Consider the following 17,718-nt stretch of genomic DNA (forward strand, 5'->3'; position numbering starts at 1 on the left):
TACAGTGGAAGATTTTTTTAATAGTATCTACATTGTAATAAAATTATTTAAAAAATTATGAACTAATTAAATACATATTAGATCGGTTTTTACGATTAAAGTTTATATATATAATTATATCATACGTGTAAATAAAAAATAAAAAAAATTAAGTGAAAATCCATCGAGTGCTTTTATATCTATAGTTTAGTTTTTATTTTTTTAAATAAAATAAGTCTCAGTACCGTAATAAAATTGTTCACAAATTTCATTTAATTTTAAAAAGTTTGATTTGGTAATATTAAGTGTGATGGTTCAGTTATATAATAATTGAATAAAATGCATATATACATAAAGAGAAATTAATTATTGAATAAAATACAATTTTATTGATAATTACAGTATAACTGTGTGTAAACGAATAAAGCTGGATATGACCAGGAAGGAAGAAGCAATTAAGAATTAAGATCACACAATCTCAAAGCTGCTCGGAACAATACAATCAGTCTCCACATTCAGATAGGAATAATACGAAAAAGAGTCAAATTCATGCACCCTGCAAGGCGGCGATGGCCACCCCACGTCGACGCTGTCGTCAACTTGCAGTTTGAACTCCGCACTTGTCTCCGGCGGCGAGTCAAAGCACCCGTCCAAACTCGGCAACTCAATTATCTCGTCCAGCTCCTCCTCCGGAGCCGACTCCGACGAGGCAGCGGCGGCGCCGAGATGCTCCATTGCGGCTGCTTCAGCCGCCGCGGCTTGGACGTCTCGCGGCGACAGGGACGCCGGGTGGGGCAGCGACCTGGCCAGGTGGGGGAAGTTGAGAATGGCGGAGCCGCCTTTGATGCTCAGGGCGGCGACATCGTGCGCTCGAGCCGCCATCTCTGGGGTGGTGTAAGTGCCGAGCCATATGCGCGATTTCTTGCGAGGCTGACGGATTTCGGACACCCATTTTCCCCAGCTGCGCTTTCGGACTCCTATGTAAACTGGGTGCTTGTAGTTACCACTGCTATCCCTTGTTCTCTTGTTTCTTTTCCCTTCTTCGTTCTTAGATTTTCCCTGGTTCGCCGAGTTCGAGACCGAGTTCCACTTCCACAGAGTGTACATAGAAGAAGACGAAGAAGCTGACCTAGTAGTACTGGCTTCAGCTGCCATGGTTCGTTATTGAAGCATCCATCACTCGTGCTGGATCGCCATATAAAGGTGTCTGAGAAAATGCCAATTTCATTATTTAGTGAAATTAAAATGTACTATTATAATATTATTTTTTAGGCAAAGGAACGGTAAAGTGATTTAAGAATATATTATTAAATATGGGTGAAAAACTTGGTTTTAGCATTAATTGGACAATTGAATGAATTAACTAAACTTGTAAAAATAACAGTTAATTTGAACATTTGTAATAGTACCAATTTCATAAATAATCTAAAATTTAGAGGTAGTTTTGTAAAATAATATATTTCTGTAATTTTTTTTGTTTATTAAGTTAACAAATCAACATATTACTGTTGAAACCAACCTAAGATTGATTGATTTTTTAATACCGAAATTAAGGAGAGTCAAACTATATTAATTTAACACCATTATTAATTACTTTTTTTTTTATTTAAACTCGTAAATTTATAATTTGAGATATTTAACCCCTTTGTAATTTTATTTTTTGTCAAAGATTGCAGTTGATATCATTTTTTTAACCGAAAGACTTAAATCTAAGCGTTGAATAAAATGACTCAAACACAATGTTCTATTAAATAATTACACACAATTCTATTATTATTTGATTAAAAATAAAAATATCAAATTTACTTTTAAATGTAAAAAAGTGGCATTAATTAACCAAGTAAAATCCTAATTTATTTCCAAATAAATGCAAAAGTTAATTAGTCCATAACCTATGCAAAATGCAATTTATCTTTGAATTACAAAAGCAAATTAATTTCTGATTTATCTTTGAATAGTGGGTGGAAGCAAGTAAACACCAAATAATTGAATCATCTTATTTAATTTCTCAATAAATACAACTTTATTGAATTTTCAAAGTCGCCATTATTCTTTAAACTTTTTTGTTTTTTTTTCCTTTCAATAAACATGGTATTTAATTGAATTTCAAATACTATATTTATGTTTCTGTCGACGTTCGAAATTGGTTGACTGTGATTTGTTTGGCCTGCACTAGTATAATGAATCCGAGGGGGGTAAAGGAGTCATCTGGTTTTGTTTGTTGACCCACCGGGCAGTCGGCCCCTGCAAAAGTGCTCCGATGTTTAAGTTAATAAGCAAATAAGGAGATGTAGAGTATCAGCCAATTGGTAGGAAAAAGTGTACTAGGACTCTAGGAAAAGCTAGTTGATATATGAGAGGAGGAGATGTCTTCTTGCATGTGTTGTACGTTTGCAGGTGATGGGACATAATATCCGGAGCCGATGAGAGCGCCCATGCAACGGCAAGGTGCCGACGGGACCCTCATTAATGTGGATGAGATCTGTCATTAATGAAGATGTGATTTAAGATGAGCGCGTGAAAATTCAGAAACGATTGTAATGATATTGTTGCAAAGGGGTCAGGATGAGATTGATATGGGCCGATCAAATAAACCGAGAGGACGGGGCCAGGTTGGGCCTGAATGGCCTAGTTGGGACGATCTCTAGTCCAATAATATTCTCTAGCATATGACTTTTTCGTTATACGAGCTAATCGGTTAATTTGGCGAACTGCAAGGGTCGTTGGAAGCCCACTTGAAATGTAGTTGGCAGCTCGCTAATATAAAGCCCACTTGATTCTGTAATTTGAGCTCAGGATCCAGTGATGTGCGACCTCGTTTTGACGAACTCAGTTCGGGGTCTACTGACTTTCTGCGATTGAGCCGGCCTGTTGGGTTGAGCCCAGCTCATAAAGAGTAGAGCGAGAAATACCCATTACAGTTTCTAAGTTTGAAATTATTATATTTTCATTATTCAAAGATAAATTAGAGAATAATTTATTTTTGTGCTTCAAAAGTAACTAGATTTCGTTAAGTTAATGGACTAATTGACTAATTGAGATTTTATTTTAATTTTAAAATAGATTAATTAAGATTAATGATTATATTTTTTTTTCACTTTTTTTCTCTATTTTTCTTCTGACAATCACTTTCCACCACTTAAAGAGTGAATTTGGCTTCTTATTTTTAATTAATTTGTAATATAAAAATTATGTTTAATTATTAAACATTAATTAAGATATTGTGATCATTTTATTTTTAAGATGTAAATTAGTTGTTTTTTGTGAAAACATGATGTAAAAAAATCTCGAATAGAAATAAAATTAAAGATATAAAATAATTTAAATTATAAAATTTAAGAAAATTTAATGCTTCATGCCGTCCTAATTGTTATTATTATTTTAGTCTATTATATACATTATTAAGCGTTTGTCTCGCCCCTTTATGGTGTGGGACCCATGTACCGATATGTTGGTATCAATCTAATGAATTATGAGTTCGATCCTTATCTCACAATTATGATTTACTTTTCCTAATATAATTAAGAGTATAATCACCGACGCTCGCGCAAAGATGATCATCCCAATAATTATAGTTTAAAATACTAAATTAGTTTATTATAATACATTATTAAGATAAAATAAGTTATTGTATTTTTAAATTCATAACAAAATTAATTTTTTTACTTTTAAAAATAATCAAATAAATCATTATATTTTTGAACTTAGGGCTAAATGCAATGAAAGTATAAAGCAATGATCAAAGAAATCCAAATCAAAGTCAAAATTAACCCTAAATTAACACTCAATCACAATCAGCCATCATAGTCCATTGACAAATTCATTTACAATTAAAGAACCCTACCTCGCCTACTGCTGCCCCGTGAAAGTTTGGGACGTGTCTCAATCCTAGACAAATAAAATTTTAAGGACTAGAATCTCACTCTATCAATTAATACTAAATAAAACCCAAAAGATCTTTACAATTTTTACGTGAGAGAAAACAAAGAAAACGACGAATTTGTAATTAATTATAATTTTTTATTTTTAAAAAATATTTTTGTTCACTCTTAAATAGGATTGTCTTTTACTTTTGTTTTACACTTTTTTTATATTATTCAAAATTGAATCCCCTAAAAGTTTATCCCCTAGACATCAGCCAATCACCATCGTGTCTAAATTTTGAAACCCAAAATCAAAACCAAACAAATCAAATCCAACTCCACTCGACCCGACCCAATTCATTTTGGTGATCCAGTATCAAGTTATTGGAGCGGGCACTGTTACAGACAGATGTTGTCTTTTCTTATTCTGGGCCATCAGCCCAACGTGACCCATAATAATAATACTCTTATGGCATGAAAATTGATTTAGACATTGTAGCGGTATTTAATACTTATGGACTTTAATTTCATTTAAAACTAAAATAGTAAATTAATGTTACCTTAATGAGATGGGATGAGTTTGATTATTTAAACGTATTTGATAAGTTAATCAAGTTGAATTAATTTCATTTATAATTATTTAATAAGACACTTGAACTTAGCTAAAATACTAAAATTTATTTTGAGTTTTATAAAACACCTAACATAAACATAAACTTAGTTAGTTGAGTTGGGTTGAAATTAATCAAACACTCTATTATTTATTACGTTTGACTATAAACTCAACTTAAGAGAAGGTGTGGCGTGGCCATAGATATGGCCAATAATCCCAACAATTTGTGTGGATCGGAATCTTATTTTTTAATCATTTAGATAAGATTTTAATCAAAATAAATCTTAATTTAGTGGTTAACTTATTTCACAAATCAATTACTATTTAAAGAGCATAATAAGTTTAAAAAAATCTTATCATCTTAGTTAATTTTTAGTTTTTAAATAAAATATATAAAAAATTATTTGTTAAGACATTTTATTTGATAAAATTTCATAAATATGATATTTGCCTATATAAAATAAGTATAGATAAATAATAGGGGTTGCATAATTTGCGTTGAATTAGGAAAATTTATCTCCCTATATATTCACCACATGCATATGAATATATGGTAAATATTGATTAGGCGCTACAGAATAAGATCGTTCGTTATTCTTCAAGTTTTTTAAGATTGGCATGATTATAGGTATGTTGTGCAGTTATGTGTAACCCTCTCTCTCTCTCGTTATTATATGTGTAAATTTCATTATTCTCTCTCGTTATTATATATGTAAATTTCATCATTATAAGAGAGGCTAATTCCTTGCCATATTGAGAAAATCCTATTTATCAAACGAGAAGTTTTTGATTTAACTTATATTAACTTTTAATCACCTAACAATAACTTTATTATCATCTTTACCAAAATCTGGGTAAATATGTGTGCTGTGAGATGGTGATAATAAGGTGGCCGAACATTAGGTAGTGGGTTTAAATGGAGCAGAGATTTGGTGGGATATATGGCAAGGGTGGTGGGCTAGAAAGAATGGAGTGGGATTCAAGAAACTATACACACACACACACACACACATATATCTAGTTTTGTTAGTGAGTTTGTTCACCTAATGTAGCAGCAGTAGATGTTAGTGTTTCTATAATTAAGCTTAGGATTCAATCACAAGGCTGAATATTATTACGTAGCCAAACCTTTAATTCAAGGTCAGCGCCAGTGGCCTAAACTTGCATATTAGTTGGTCAGATCAACATTCTGTTCCCCTTTTTTATTTTCTTGTCGATTTAGATGTAGTTTTGAATGAGTTATATCTGTATATCTAATCATAGTCTAAAGTAGGAATTATAGATTGAGATAATCTTTTATAATGCCACACAAATTATCAAGTCTCAATGAGTTCATCCACCTTTCATCAATTTACATGATGGTTCATCCACCATGTTGGGGTTTTTTAGGAATGGTTTCTGATGGCATGAGTCCATCATGAGACATATTGTACCAATGGCATGTTCCCCAAAAATTGGTCCATGCCCTTTGCATTCCCACTCAAACATTATAATTAATAGAAACCCGAAATTAATTTTAGATTAAGGATAATAATAATATACTAAATCTGAATCTTAGTAAGTTGAATTGGGTATGTAGAATTTGAAATTTTTTTCATTCTAAGTATTTCACTTCACAAGTTCATTAAAAAGGGTTGGTTGAAAAGGGAAATTACATCTTTACCCCCCATAATATTTCGTGTGTGTTGAGTGTGGGGGAGTATAAATAGATTAGATTATTACTGAAAGAGATGAATTTAAATATAATTATTATTATAAAACCAGTGCTCCTAATAGGAGTGTGAAAATTGAAAAATGGAGGCAGAAGCCGAAGGCATGGGCGTTATTGATGAAGCGTATAGGCCTCTGCCGCCTCTCTACTTTGCTTTCATGGCCGTATGGTTCGTCTCCGCTTGCTCTTGGACCATCAACACCTACAAGAACCGCCACTTCCAGGTTCACTTTCACCTCAATCTATTCCTCCTTTCTCTTCTTTAGCTTTCCTTTCAAGTCGTCTGTTTTGGGGAATATCCGATATGGTCCCTTTGGTGTATGACAAAATATCTAGCTAATAACAATTTTGAATTATTTTTGGCCCTTTTCATTGCTGGGTCTTCGTTGTTGTCACTGTTTGGCGGCTGTCAAAATGCCTTAAAATTTGAAAAAGAAAAAAAATGGGCTGCTCAAATTGCTTCCCAGAGATAACAAATTGAAAGCCTGTAACTTTGTGGGTTTCTTTTTGTATTTTGGATTGTTTTGCGACGTTTGATGCCTATGCCTATTGTTTTGGATTATTTTGTATTTTGGATTGTTTTTCTTACTATTGTTTTGCTCTGTTATTTTTTTGGGTTAAAGCTAATATTGTTCGTTCGATCAGTTTTTCCCTTTGAATAATTGAATTACGAGTATCTGGCATGTTTACTTGTAAGGCTTGATCAGATAAAAAGAAATTACTAATTTTATGGTCTGCCCTATGTTAAAATAGTAAGAACAGAGATGGGTTCAGTTCCTGATCCAACAATCTTTGGTAGCTAAAATTCTCATTGTTTAGGATCCAAGAATTTGGCCACATAACCTCGTTAGAATTAATTGTCTATGTATAGCCATATATCTGATGTTTTTTGGTTCATAATTTTCTGGAATGCTTAAGATTCATTAGTTCATATTCATTATTTCCTTCATTTTAGCTTATTTTTTTTTATTTCCTAGTGCTTATGCATCATTATTAGTCACTCTGGATAATTAGACATCTTAAAATTTTGAATTTATCAACCACCAGATGGTAGTTCAGACAGATATCATGTCACCTCAGAGTGGGAATTTTTTAAGTCATGGGCATTAGTCCCTAACAATATCATGGAAACTGAAAAAGGAAAAAGAACAGAAAAGAAAAGAAAACCATGATGAATTAATCCATGTTTCTTTTCATAGGAGGTAACTTGTTTCTGACTGTTGCATCTCTTCACATTAATCTTCTATCTTGCTTTTGGATCGTTGCTGTATTACTAAAATTGTTTATTAGATTTCCATATGCTTATGGATTTCTGTTCTCATCTCGTCATCCTTGGTATGCTATTTTTATGCACTAGAGCAGAGGAATAAACTGCAGTGGACGCTTGCATCTGTCCCAGTAATTAAAGCCTTGCAACTTTCTTTAGCCTTCTTCTTCTGGTAAGTCCTTGTGGTAATTAACACTATTAATTATATCTAAAAGAAGTAAAAGAAAATCTCTATCAATCTGTTGTCAACTCATTTGTGTTTAGATATCTGTCTGTCTATCTTTTCCTTTGGCATAATCTGTTTGTATTCATGCTGCTCAATCCTGTTGTTGATTCATTTATAACATGTGTATGCATACACACATGTAGCCACTATAAGAGGTGAGAATTTCAGTCTTACAGTAAGAGGCTTCTGCACCGAGTTGGTAGATGAGCAGGATACTGCATTATTAGGGTACTTCTCAAATTCTGAAGCATTCACTCTTAGGAATTGCCAATAAATAGGCATCTCTGTCCCTGGTTGTATGTGTGACCAAAAGGGTGTCAAGATGTTAGGCCAAAGAGTGTGCTAAAGGTGACTTCCAGTTGTACCATGTGAGGTTCATTGAGAACTGAGGGGTCAGGGAAGGCAACACTGGAAGAGTGCACCTTTGTATGGGATGGTTCATAGCTTATCCATGCAAAATTACCCACATTAGCGTATTATCCCGTAAGCATAAGATTGTGGATGTAAGCATCGAGGCTGAACCACGTTAAACCTTTATGTTCTTTATTTTCTCTTATTTTTTGTATTTCCACAATCCGATCCTAAGCAGTATAGAATGTCATACTGCCCAACATGTATCCCAGAAAACTGTGTGCATGTTTTTAAGAAATATGGTAATGAGGTGTTTGTAAACATAATAGAATTTTTGGGTCCAGTTATCTTGCTTCTCTTTTCTCTTGACCCAAAACTAGTCTGAAACTTCAGAGCAATGTTCTTCTAGGTATTCGTGCTTTAATCTTCAGATATGCTCTGTGTGGATGGCTTTTGGGGTGTATGTCTCTGGAGTGCTCTTTCAGACAGCTTCTTTCGTGTCCTTCTTGCTCATTTCTCATGGTTACTGCATTATGTGCGAGCATCTTTCCATATCAGAACGTCGTACTACAACTGCACTAGGGTGTGGATTCTACTTGACTCTTGTTGGTTACAGGGCATCCATTCCTTACTTCACAGTGAGTTCTCTTTCCATGATGCACTGTAATATTAAACTTGTTGAAAAGGTGTTTTTCGTTGGTTGAACATATCTTTCTAGTTGTGATGCTAACATCCTTTAATTTTCTGTCATCCAGGTCCTCCTGCTCTTTAATTATTTTGCTTCATTCTACCTGATATTCCATCATATATCTCGGAATCTATTAGTTCTTCGGGAGCAATTAACTTTTGTAGAGGATCAAGATGTCTATTTGATGCACGATGCAATATATACAAAATATGTCATGTTCAAGTATGCCCTAAACTTCCTATGCTTTTTCTCTCTGTGTGTTTGTATGGATGTTTCAAAATTCCTGTCATTTGGCCCGAGTTCTGCATGTATATTTTAGCCTTTGAAGGCCTTTAAAGAACGAATGCCATTTTCTAATTGTTTTCTATTTTTTGCTTCTTCACCATCCAGAAAGTTCCAAGGGGCAATGCAGGTCATGGCAGTGGTAGAAATTTTGGTATCAATATCCCAACTATCTTGATTCCAGGTGTATATGCAAGGCGAAATAGAAACTTGATCTGCTTACTCATCCTTTTGACTTTCAGATACATATTGCCATGGATTGCTCATTGGAAAACTATTGGGTTCGACTGTTGTTTCGAGAATGGGCACATTTTTGCATCTTCCTATACATCGGGTATGTAACAAATTAACAATTGCGGAAGGTTTTGGACTTCCTTCCATGTCATTTAACATGCTTATCAGGATGTATATTCGACCATAAATCATTACTCTGCTGATCCTTTTTCGGACTTCCAGCCATCTAGTATTAATTGCCCCTCTTCTTTATCAGATGGACGTTTAGGTCGCAAGACTTAGCACCGCGCTTCTCACTTATGCCCAGAATGAGATCTAAAGAACAGCCAATGGGGCCTCCCATCTACAGCATTGTAAGTCCTAATGGGAATAAATTGGACAGTTGTCCCGTGATTGTTTTTGTGGTATTTTTTACTAATATATAGGCTTCCACTGAACAAAAAATCTTTATTTTATCATCCATCCAGTAGCATTGCTCCATGTTAAAGTTAACTGCATCAATTTTTGACATAGTTTTGACTTGATAATTTCTTATCTGCTAACTTCTGTTGCTGCAGGAAATGGATGCAGAAACATTCAAAGATTTAAATAGGCATGAATGGCAAATTGGGGTGGTGAGTAATGACAGTTCAAATCACAACTGTATTGGATTTGTACTTTATAATCAGTTCTAGTGTCTCATAGTTTGTCTCAAGCGGCTATATCTCATTATTTTTCTATGATCTCATATTACTAATGCCTATTCTTAGCATCTATGCTGATAAAATATGTTCTTTCTGAAGCCAACACCTTCTTCGCCTTCTGACAATTGTAAGGACTCCATTCTGGTTGTAGTTCAGCATCCACATGCATGCAGAGTGAGTTCACCAGTGCAACCTCAGAAACCCGGTTGGTGAGACTAATTACACTCCTCCTGATGTCAATTCAGGTTCATTTCCAAACGCTCATGAATACAGCAAACTTTTAGGACGAAGTAATGAAAGATAGTCAGCTCACACGGATCAACAGGTGCTAATGTGCACATAGTTTTCATATTTATTCTGGTCTTTGATACATATTTTTCTTGTTAGAGAAACTGCAACAAGACATGAAAATGCTGTAAAAGTCACAGCTCAAAAGCCTTGGCGATCAGTTCATATTTCTGAATATAGTCAATTAATGAGAACTGTACATTTCTTCCCCTTTGTGTTGGTTTACTTATTGCATTTGGGCTTTTTTGTTTGCTATTGATGAGGACTCGCAGCCATTACTCTCTGAGTGTGTACTCATCCTGTCAATGGATTTTATTCACTTTCAGTATTCAATATACATATTTATGGTTATATTTTTTGAAAAATAGAATTTCATTTTGCTAAGTGTCACATTAGCCCTTCTTGTCTATTTGCCATGTACAGCGTTTAAACACCATCCAACGTCGTTTGGGTTTGTGAACAAAAGGGCTCACATGCAGGTGAAAAATGCTACTTGTACACTTTGACTTACAGAAAGTAGCTCAAATGATAAAAATTGCAAAAGCCCCTTGTTCTTCCTCTCTCTTCTCTCACCCAATGACCCCATGGCCGCCTCCTCTCTCCCCCATTCCCATGGCCTCTTCTCGCAACCGTTTGTTGTCGCCTTTGCCTCGCGCATCAACCGCTGCTGAGGATTTAGCGGTGGTCGGTGTGAGGTGACGAGGCAAAGGCGGCAATAGGAAGGCAGCGACAGGCAATTGTTGGAAGCAGCCATGGAAAGGGGGGGGGGGGGGAGAGGAGAGAGGAGGTGGTCACGGGGTCGTTGGGTGAGGGGAAGTAAATTTGTAGAGAGTAGAGGGGTATTTTTATCATTTTAGCTTGTGTGTGTATAAGTAGCAGATTGGGAAGCAAATTGTAAGGTCCGCTTCCAAATACTCAAAAGAAGGTCCTTACATAGATGATATAGAACAAAATTGAACTCAAATATCAATTCATTTCAATTCTAGCAGCGGAAATTAAATTAAGGTTCAATTACATTCCTAATATCTCATAACTTTAGGCTCGATGGCCATACAAAATAATAAGAGTCTCAAATGCTAATAACATAACAAATTCTCATTGTTACAACCTCACCAAATCACTAACTAGGATGTAAGGCCCGCTTCCAAATACTCAAAAGAAGGTCCTTACATAGATGATATAGAACAAAATTGAACTCAAATATCAACTCATTTAAATTCTAGTAGCGAAAATTAAATTAAGGTTCAATTACATTCCTAATATCTCATAACTTTAGGCTTGATGGCCATACAAAATAATAAGAGTCTCAAATGCTAATAACATAATAAATTCTCATTGTTACAACCTTACCAAATCACTAACTAGGATCTTTAAAGTTAGGACGCGTCTCCGTACACCACTATCCCTGGGTTGTAGTCCTATTGGACTTGCCCCCAATAACCGTCTTTCCTTAACCTGGAATGACAAAAAAGATCAAGTGAGCCACAAGGCTCAGCAAGTTCGAGAAACAAGAAACAATATATAGGATCCAAGAACACGATGACACCAAGAAGAGTAATTAAGGACTCCACAATTATATACAAGATTCGTAATTCATGAATTATCAATTCAACTCAATATATCATGTCACCATGTATCCCTTATGCAAATGTGCATAAAATTTCAATGTCATTATTAATTCTCACAGGCTCGCAAGCCATCAATCAATACATGCAAGAGTGCATCATTTTATTATCAATATCAATTTCCCCGGCTCTCAAGCCATAAATCAATGCATGCAAAAGTGCATAAGTTTTATAGAACCTCACAAATAAATATGGAGCCAACCTGCCGGGCTATGGTCACCTCGTCTCGTGCCAAGTGCTCTAGGGTACCCTTTCTCCCTCTGCGCAAAATAATAGGTGCACAAAACACATATATATGTAACATGTACATATATGCATCATGTATGCATTTGCCAGCCACATGTATTTAATTCTTGATTCTACGATATTCATGCTGTTAACATCACTTACCCATACTGGGTATTTTTCCATCATCAGATAAATTCAACATATCTTACTTCATAATATTTACCACATTCAAGATTTAATTTATGACACAAAAATGCTTGATATAATTTACAACACAAGAATACTTCCTTGAGAGATGTTATTTAATATTAAATCTCGATTCACCAGCTGAGGAGTATTATAAATTTAGTAACTATCATTCCCATCATATGATTGTTGTGATTTCATTTAACCAGTTATAGCATGCATTTACTTGCATTCGTGATCATAGCTCAAATTCATTATTCGACCCCATACAATCAAATGACCGCACCACATGAAATTGCTGACCAAACATAATTTTGAAATTTTTCTAAGGCAATGGACCAAATAGAACATATTTTGAAAATGTCTTCATCTTGAAAAACTAACTCCTGGTAATTTGATTACTAGCATTCATTGTTGTAAAAATGATTTTTAATAAATTTTTCAAGAAATGGAAACTATGTATTTCGATGGTGGTAAAATTGCAAATTCATGGATTTGTACTAAAATCAAAATTCTAACTTTTTATTTTTATGGATTTTGATTTTTTTGATATTTTTATTGAATCCAAATGGGGGGTACTTTCTTATTTACATTTATGTATTAAAGTAAATGAAAGTAAAATATAAATTAAGGAAAATGCAAAAAATAAATAGGGTGAGAGCTGATAGCTCCCATTCAAAGGCATGTGGGATGAGCTCGGGACCAGCTCGAGGTCATGAGCTCGTGGCTTACGGAGAGAGCTCGGGAGGGCTCGCAGCAAGGACAAGCGAACGAGCTCGAGGTCATCGGGTGAGCATCAGTTCGCTGAACGAGCTCGCGGTCAAGGGGGAAGAGCTCGCTGGACGAGCTTGAGGTCAGGCGCGCGGCAAGAGCTTGAGGAATGAGCTCGTGAGGACGAGCTCGCGATTAAGCTTATGGTTAGGGAGCATATAGGTGTGAGCTCGCGGTAAGGAGCTGGAACGAGCTCGCGAAAAGAACTGGAACGAGCTCGCTAGAACATCAAAGAAGTTGAACGTGTATATATATATATATATAACTGGGTTTGTCGAACAGAACAAAATAGGGGCATTCGAATGACTGTTTAAGCATGAATATATGGTGGATTAGCTAGGTAGGGCATGCTCTAATAAGTTTTATAAATCTCTGAGGGGTATTAGCTCGTTACGCATGTTGTATATATGCATTTACAAGTGGGTCTCATATATGAGTGAACAGTGTATATTTATTTCCAATATAGCTTTTGCTGTTTGATGCGAGACCTCCGAATACCTCAATAAAATCATTCGAATGGGCTGAGCATTTTACATTCAAACACAACACATATACATAGAAGAAGCATTTGGATCAGCGAGCTCATTCAAAGGTGATATACACACAGATATATATATATATATACATTGAACACTGCTTCTTTGGATACAGAACGAACAGAGGTTCTCATCCTCACCTAGCTATATAAAATGCCATTCACGAAGAAAGCTTGGGGTGAAAACAAACCCCATTTTGAGACCTCAAGAAGACTCCAACAGATACCCAGATTCAAAAACTCAATGAACTCTAGCAGAGAGTGAACCATACGCAGCAACAAGCGTACAAATATATTTTATACATGTCTATATATATATAACCCCTCACAGTGAGTAAAATGAAGAGACTAATAAGGGAACTTGCACGAGAAAATAAATAACAAGGGAGCTCGCACTGAAAATTAAAAGAGAGTGCGAAAAGAACTTGCTTGATGAAGATGAAATCCAAGAAGAACACCACCAGCCTCTTCCACTTAACTTACTCCGCCACAGTAATGAAGGAACAACAACGTAGCAGAAATGAATGAACAAGGAAGAAGAAGAAGAATGCTGGTTAAGAAGAAGTAGTTTCAGATGGGAAATGAGAGTACGCACAGGAGAAAGGTCACCAGTGCAGGTGTAGCACGAAGAAGGAAAATGCACAGTCTGCACTTGCAACTTTGTCCAAATGACCTGATTGCCCTTCACCTTTACAATGGTCAAATGGAAGACCAAGGGCACTATTGACATTTAATGGCTAATTTTTTTTATTATGATTTTATTTTGGGTTCAAAAATTTTTGAACCTAAAATAAAATACCCAAAAACGTCTAGACCCCTGACGGGTCATTACACAAATACTCAAGACTACCAAAACCTTATCTGTCAATGACTCTTATCAATGATCTGGGAGAAATCTAAATTGATAATCTTCTTCAAGGGACTCTCTTATGTTAATTTATAATCAAAATTGGTAATCTAAATTGATAATTAACCCAAAGCTGGTCAGGTTTTTTATTTTATTTTTTTTCCTATAAGTAACATGATGATGTTTGAAAAAATAAAAAAAAATCACATAAGATAAGATGTTAAGTCATTAAAGGTACATTGGAGGTTGAACATTTGGTCAATTCACAATTTCATTTTAAATGGTTATCATGAAGAATTTAGATTCTGGGTGAATTGTACTCGTAAGTTAGCTAGACATAAATAAATTGAAATAACTTAATCCATGGATAATCCTCGTAAAACAAAATTCAAATAGAAGAAGATCTTAGAACACTTATATGATAAGTTCTCATTGGAATGTAATTTCTATAAGATAAGCCCTCAACCAAAGACAATTCTTATAAACCTCCCTAAATAAATCCAAATGCATGGAGAAACACAAGATGGGCATTTCAAATCTTATTAATGTCACGTGTTTTAATTTTCATAAGTATAGAATTAAATATTCTACACTTATCTAACAGGTCCAATCTAAATTATTTCCAAATTCACAAAATTAAGAGGAATTAACTAATTTTTCATGAAATAGGTATTGGTTAATTCTTATTGTGAAACTCTAACCCAAAAAGGTATAAAAAAAACTTCGAGTGATGAGACAAATATATGATATTTCAACACTACTCTCACATGTCTATAAATTATCTCCTAATTTTTTGTTAACTTTAAGTATTGGATTGGTATCTTTCTTGTCTTGTCAAGTCTCGACATAATTAATTTTATTTCAGTTGCGTAGAAATTTCAAGACGAAATTAATTTAAAAGTAATCTCAATCTCATAAAAAATTATATTTTTAATTGATCATTCATCCCTATGTCATGGGAACATCAACTAGAAAGACTTGGAATTAACTAATTTAAATCTTAATCTCAATCTCTAGTTTTATAATATGGGTTTAGCCATTGGAAACCAACTTGTAAATTGTAGGATAACAACTGCATCACTTTCGCTGGCCTGCAAATTAATATTATTCCATCACTTCAATATATCATTACAAAATAAAAAATGTATATTTATATTTATAATATGGGTTGAATGCATAGATGTTAGATAACATCCATATATAACCGATTGTACTATAAAATTTTGATTTAATTCGTTTAGTAAATGGCTCGAGTTTGACTTAGACTCTTAAGAGCACTGTGACTCTATGACTTAGCTAAAATTAATTATTTTGTAATTTACCTACCAAACATTTCTTCAGGGTTGGCTCAAGAGATTGCGAGCCTTAGGTCATTATTAATTTAGAAGTCCTTTAAAATATAATAATTTTTTTTATTTTTAATTTTTTATAGCAACCAAGGCTGATTTTTAAAAATATTTTGGGATTCCTATTTTTTTGAGAGCCTTAGATATAGGTCTTAGTGGCTTTGCTCTTTAGCCGGCGCTGCATTTCTCCATAAGTGACGTAGTGGAAGCTTTCTAATAATCCGTTGATTTACTCACGAATGCCGAATTATAGGACTCAATTAATAATTCGTTGATTCTAAAAAATATCAAAAAAAATTAAAGAGAATTATGGAAAAATTTTATCAGAAATTTTATTGAATATTCTGAAAACAACCACAAAAACATCCTATAAACATAGTATTTATAGGATACAACTCTCAATACAATTAGGAAATTAGAAAACACCTAAAATCATAAAATTCGAATTTTACCAAAAAGGGCAAGATTAAGTTTTTATTACAAGATCAAAATTGAATGAAAATAAAGTGAATCCCTCAAAATGACATATCAAAATTCACTTCCTAATTGAAATTTATGTCTAAATTAATTATTTTCTAAAATAATAAAAACGCTAATTTCAAGGTCAAAGGAGTTTGCTCGAAAAAATATGAATCTCACCAGCAAAGTTTGTGACTTTGAATCCTTAACCCGATTCTATTGAAATTACCCTCTAAAATGACCCAAATCACACGCTACAAACTTGCCAAAATTTATGAATTTTCCTTCCATCAATTCTCTTTCCACCTTTCATAAAATGCCAAAGGCATCTCATCCACATCAATAAGTAACATCAACAAGAAGGTAACGAGAAAGTTGGCCTGAAATTTGATTGTAAATGACAAATGCTGAGGAAGAATGCATGCATCTTCTTCTATACCAATTACAGGTCCCTGATGGCGACTACTACTCTGCTTAAATGTCTTGCGCATTTAATTCACTCCATGAAAATTGGGCGCTTTGAACAAACTTAGCCTCTCATTTTCCAAAGTCAATATTGTAAACAAAAAAAAACATGTAAATATACACCACTTTTAGCTATAATAGTTAACGAGTTTGAGATAATGTCTTTTTAAATTTCAGTCCCACTCGTTGCTTTTCTCTTACTCTTAAAAAATAGCTTAACTTATTTTATTGTTTATTTTCGACAAGTCGTTCTACGGGACTCAACAAGCTTATCAAGTCTTTAACAAAAAAAGGGCAAAAAGATGATTTTGCCCTCGCCCACTTTGTAAATTTACAAAGCGGGCCACTGCCATGACAAGGGAGACAAGAGAGTAGAGGCGGGGCAATCCATGGGAGGGAAAAGGAGAGAGTAGGGCATGGGGGCAAAATTATTTTTTTATCCTCTTTCGATAACCTGATCGGTAAGCCCGTCGGGCTTTTTAGAATTTTTCATAAGACTATCTTTAATTTAAACTTTAAAGGTAGAAGAATTAACTAAAGTTTAATATAAGAAAATTTTGGAATCGGGCTAAAATTATATATATATATATATATTAAAATACCTAAAATTAGTCCGGCCAATGAACCTCGGTCGCCTTGCCATCAAACCTGCCTTCAGCTTGCAATTGCCGTTGAGTCGCCAATTAGCCCTACCATTGGATATTCAACAATTCATGCTAAAAAAAGAAGGGAAGAAGAAGAAAAGAGATAACCAATAGAGAAGAAAAGTATCAAAACAACTTAGTCATAGTCAGGCGATATCATGAAATTTCCTTGGAATATACATATCAAAATTGACGAGAATGGAAGGGGAGAGAGTGTTGTTTGACGAACGAATGGCATGCATCGTCTTCGTCAATAATTAACCATATATCGATCCTAGTATTAAACCCCAACAAAATCTAGATTGCAAACACTGCTAATATAATACAATCACCTAGATTAATACCAACCGATCATCACCTTCCGTCTTGGTCAATATTAGTGGTTGAAACAGTGTGGCTTCATCATCAGTGGTCTTCGACCCCATAT

The 17,718-nt window shown here is 34.4% G+C and overlaps 2 protein-coding genes across 3 annotated transcripts; one reads left to right on the forward strand and one right to left on the reverse strand.

Moving 5' to 3' along the window:
* Window positions 1–396: 396 nt before the first annotated feature.
* LOC127795559 (ethylene-responsive transcription factor TINY-like) lies at window positions 397–1,134 on the reverse strand. The gene has a single exon (XM_052327322.1). It carries the CDS (start codon window positions 1,132–1,134, stop codon window positions 448–450), a length of 687 nt encoding a protein of 228 aa, XP_052183282.1. The 3' UTR covers window positions 397–447.
* Window positions 1,135–6,018: 4,884 nt separating this feature from the next.
* On the forward strand, window positions 6,019–10,393 carry LOC127794157 (uncharacterized). 2 transcript variants are annotated; one of them, XM_052325083.1, is made up of 9 exons: window positions 6,019–6,390; window positions 7,524–7,605; window positions 8,420–8,648; window positions 8,766–8,920; window positions 9,089–9,134; window positions 9,223–9,314; window positions 9,471–9,567; window positions 9,772–9,828; window positions 9,997–10,393. In XM_052325083.1, the coding sequence occupies exons 1-9, from the start codon at window positions 6,333–6,335 to the stop codon at window positions 10,108–10,110; spliced, it is 930 nt and encodes a 309-aa protein (XP_052181043.1). In that variant the 5' UTR covers window positions 6,019–6,332; the 3' UTR covers window positions 10,111–10,393. The 2 variants fall into 2 exon arrangements, with proteins under 2 accessions (XP_052181043.1, XP_052181042.1); XM_052325082.1 differs by having other exon boundaries at window positions 6,024–6,390; window positions 7,529–7,605.
* The last annotated feature ends 7,325 nt before the right edge of the window (window positions 10,394–17,718 follow it).

Source organism: Diospyros lotus, chromosome 2 (assembly GCF_014633365.1).
Source record: "Diospyros lotus cultivar Yz01 chromosome 2, ASM1463336v1, whole genome shotgun sequence".
Taxonomy (NCBI): Eukaryota; Viridiplantae; Streptophyta; class Magnoliopsida; order Ericales; family Ebenaceae; genus Diospyros; species Diospyros lotus.

Excerpts from the sequence above, each read along its gene's own strand:
- LOC127795559 (XM_052327322.1), bottom strand. The coding sequence starts at position 1,134 with ATGGCAGCTGAAGCCAGTACTACTAGGTCAGCTTCTTCGTCTTCTTCT.
- LOC127794157 (XM_052325082.1), top strand. The coding sequence starts at position 6,250 with ATGGAGGCAGAAGCCGAAGGCATGGGCGTTATTGATGAAGCGTATAGG. Across the intron at positions 6,391-7,528 it reads ACAAGAACCGCCACTTCCAG|AGGAATAAACTGCAGTGGAC; the intron begins GTTCACTTTCAC and ends GCACTAGAGCAG. Across the intron at positions 7,606-8,419 it reads TCTTTAGCCTTCTTCTTCTG|GTATTCGTGCTTTAATCTTC; the intron begins GTAAGTCCTTGT and ends ATGTTCTTCTAG.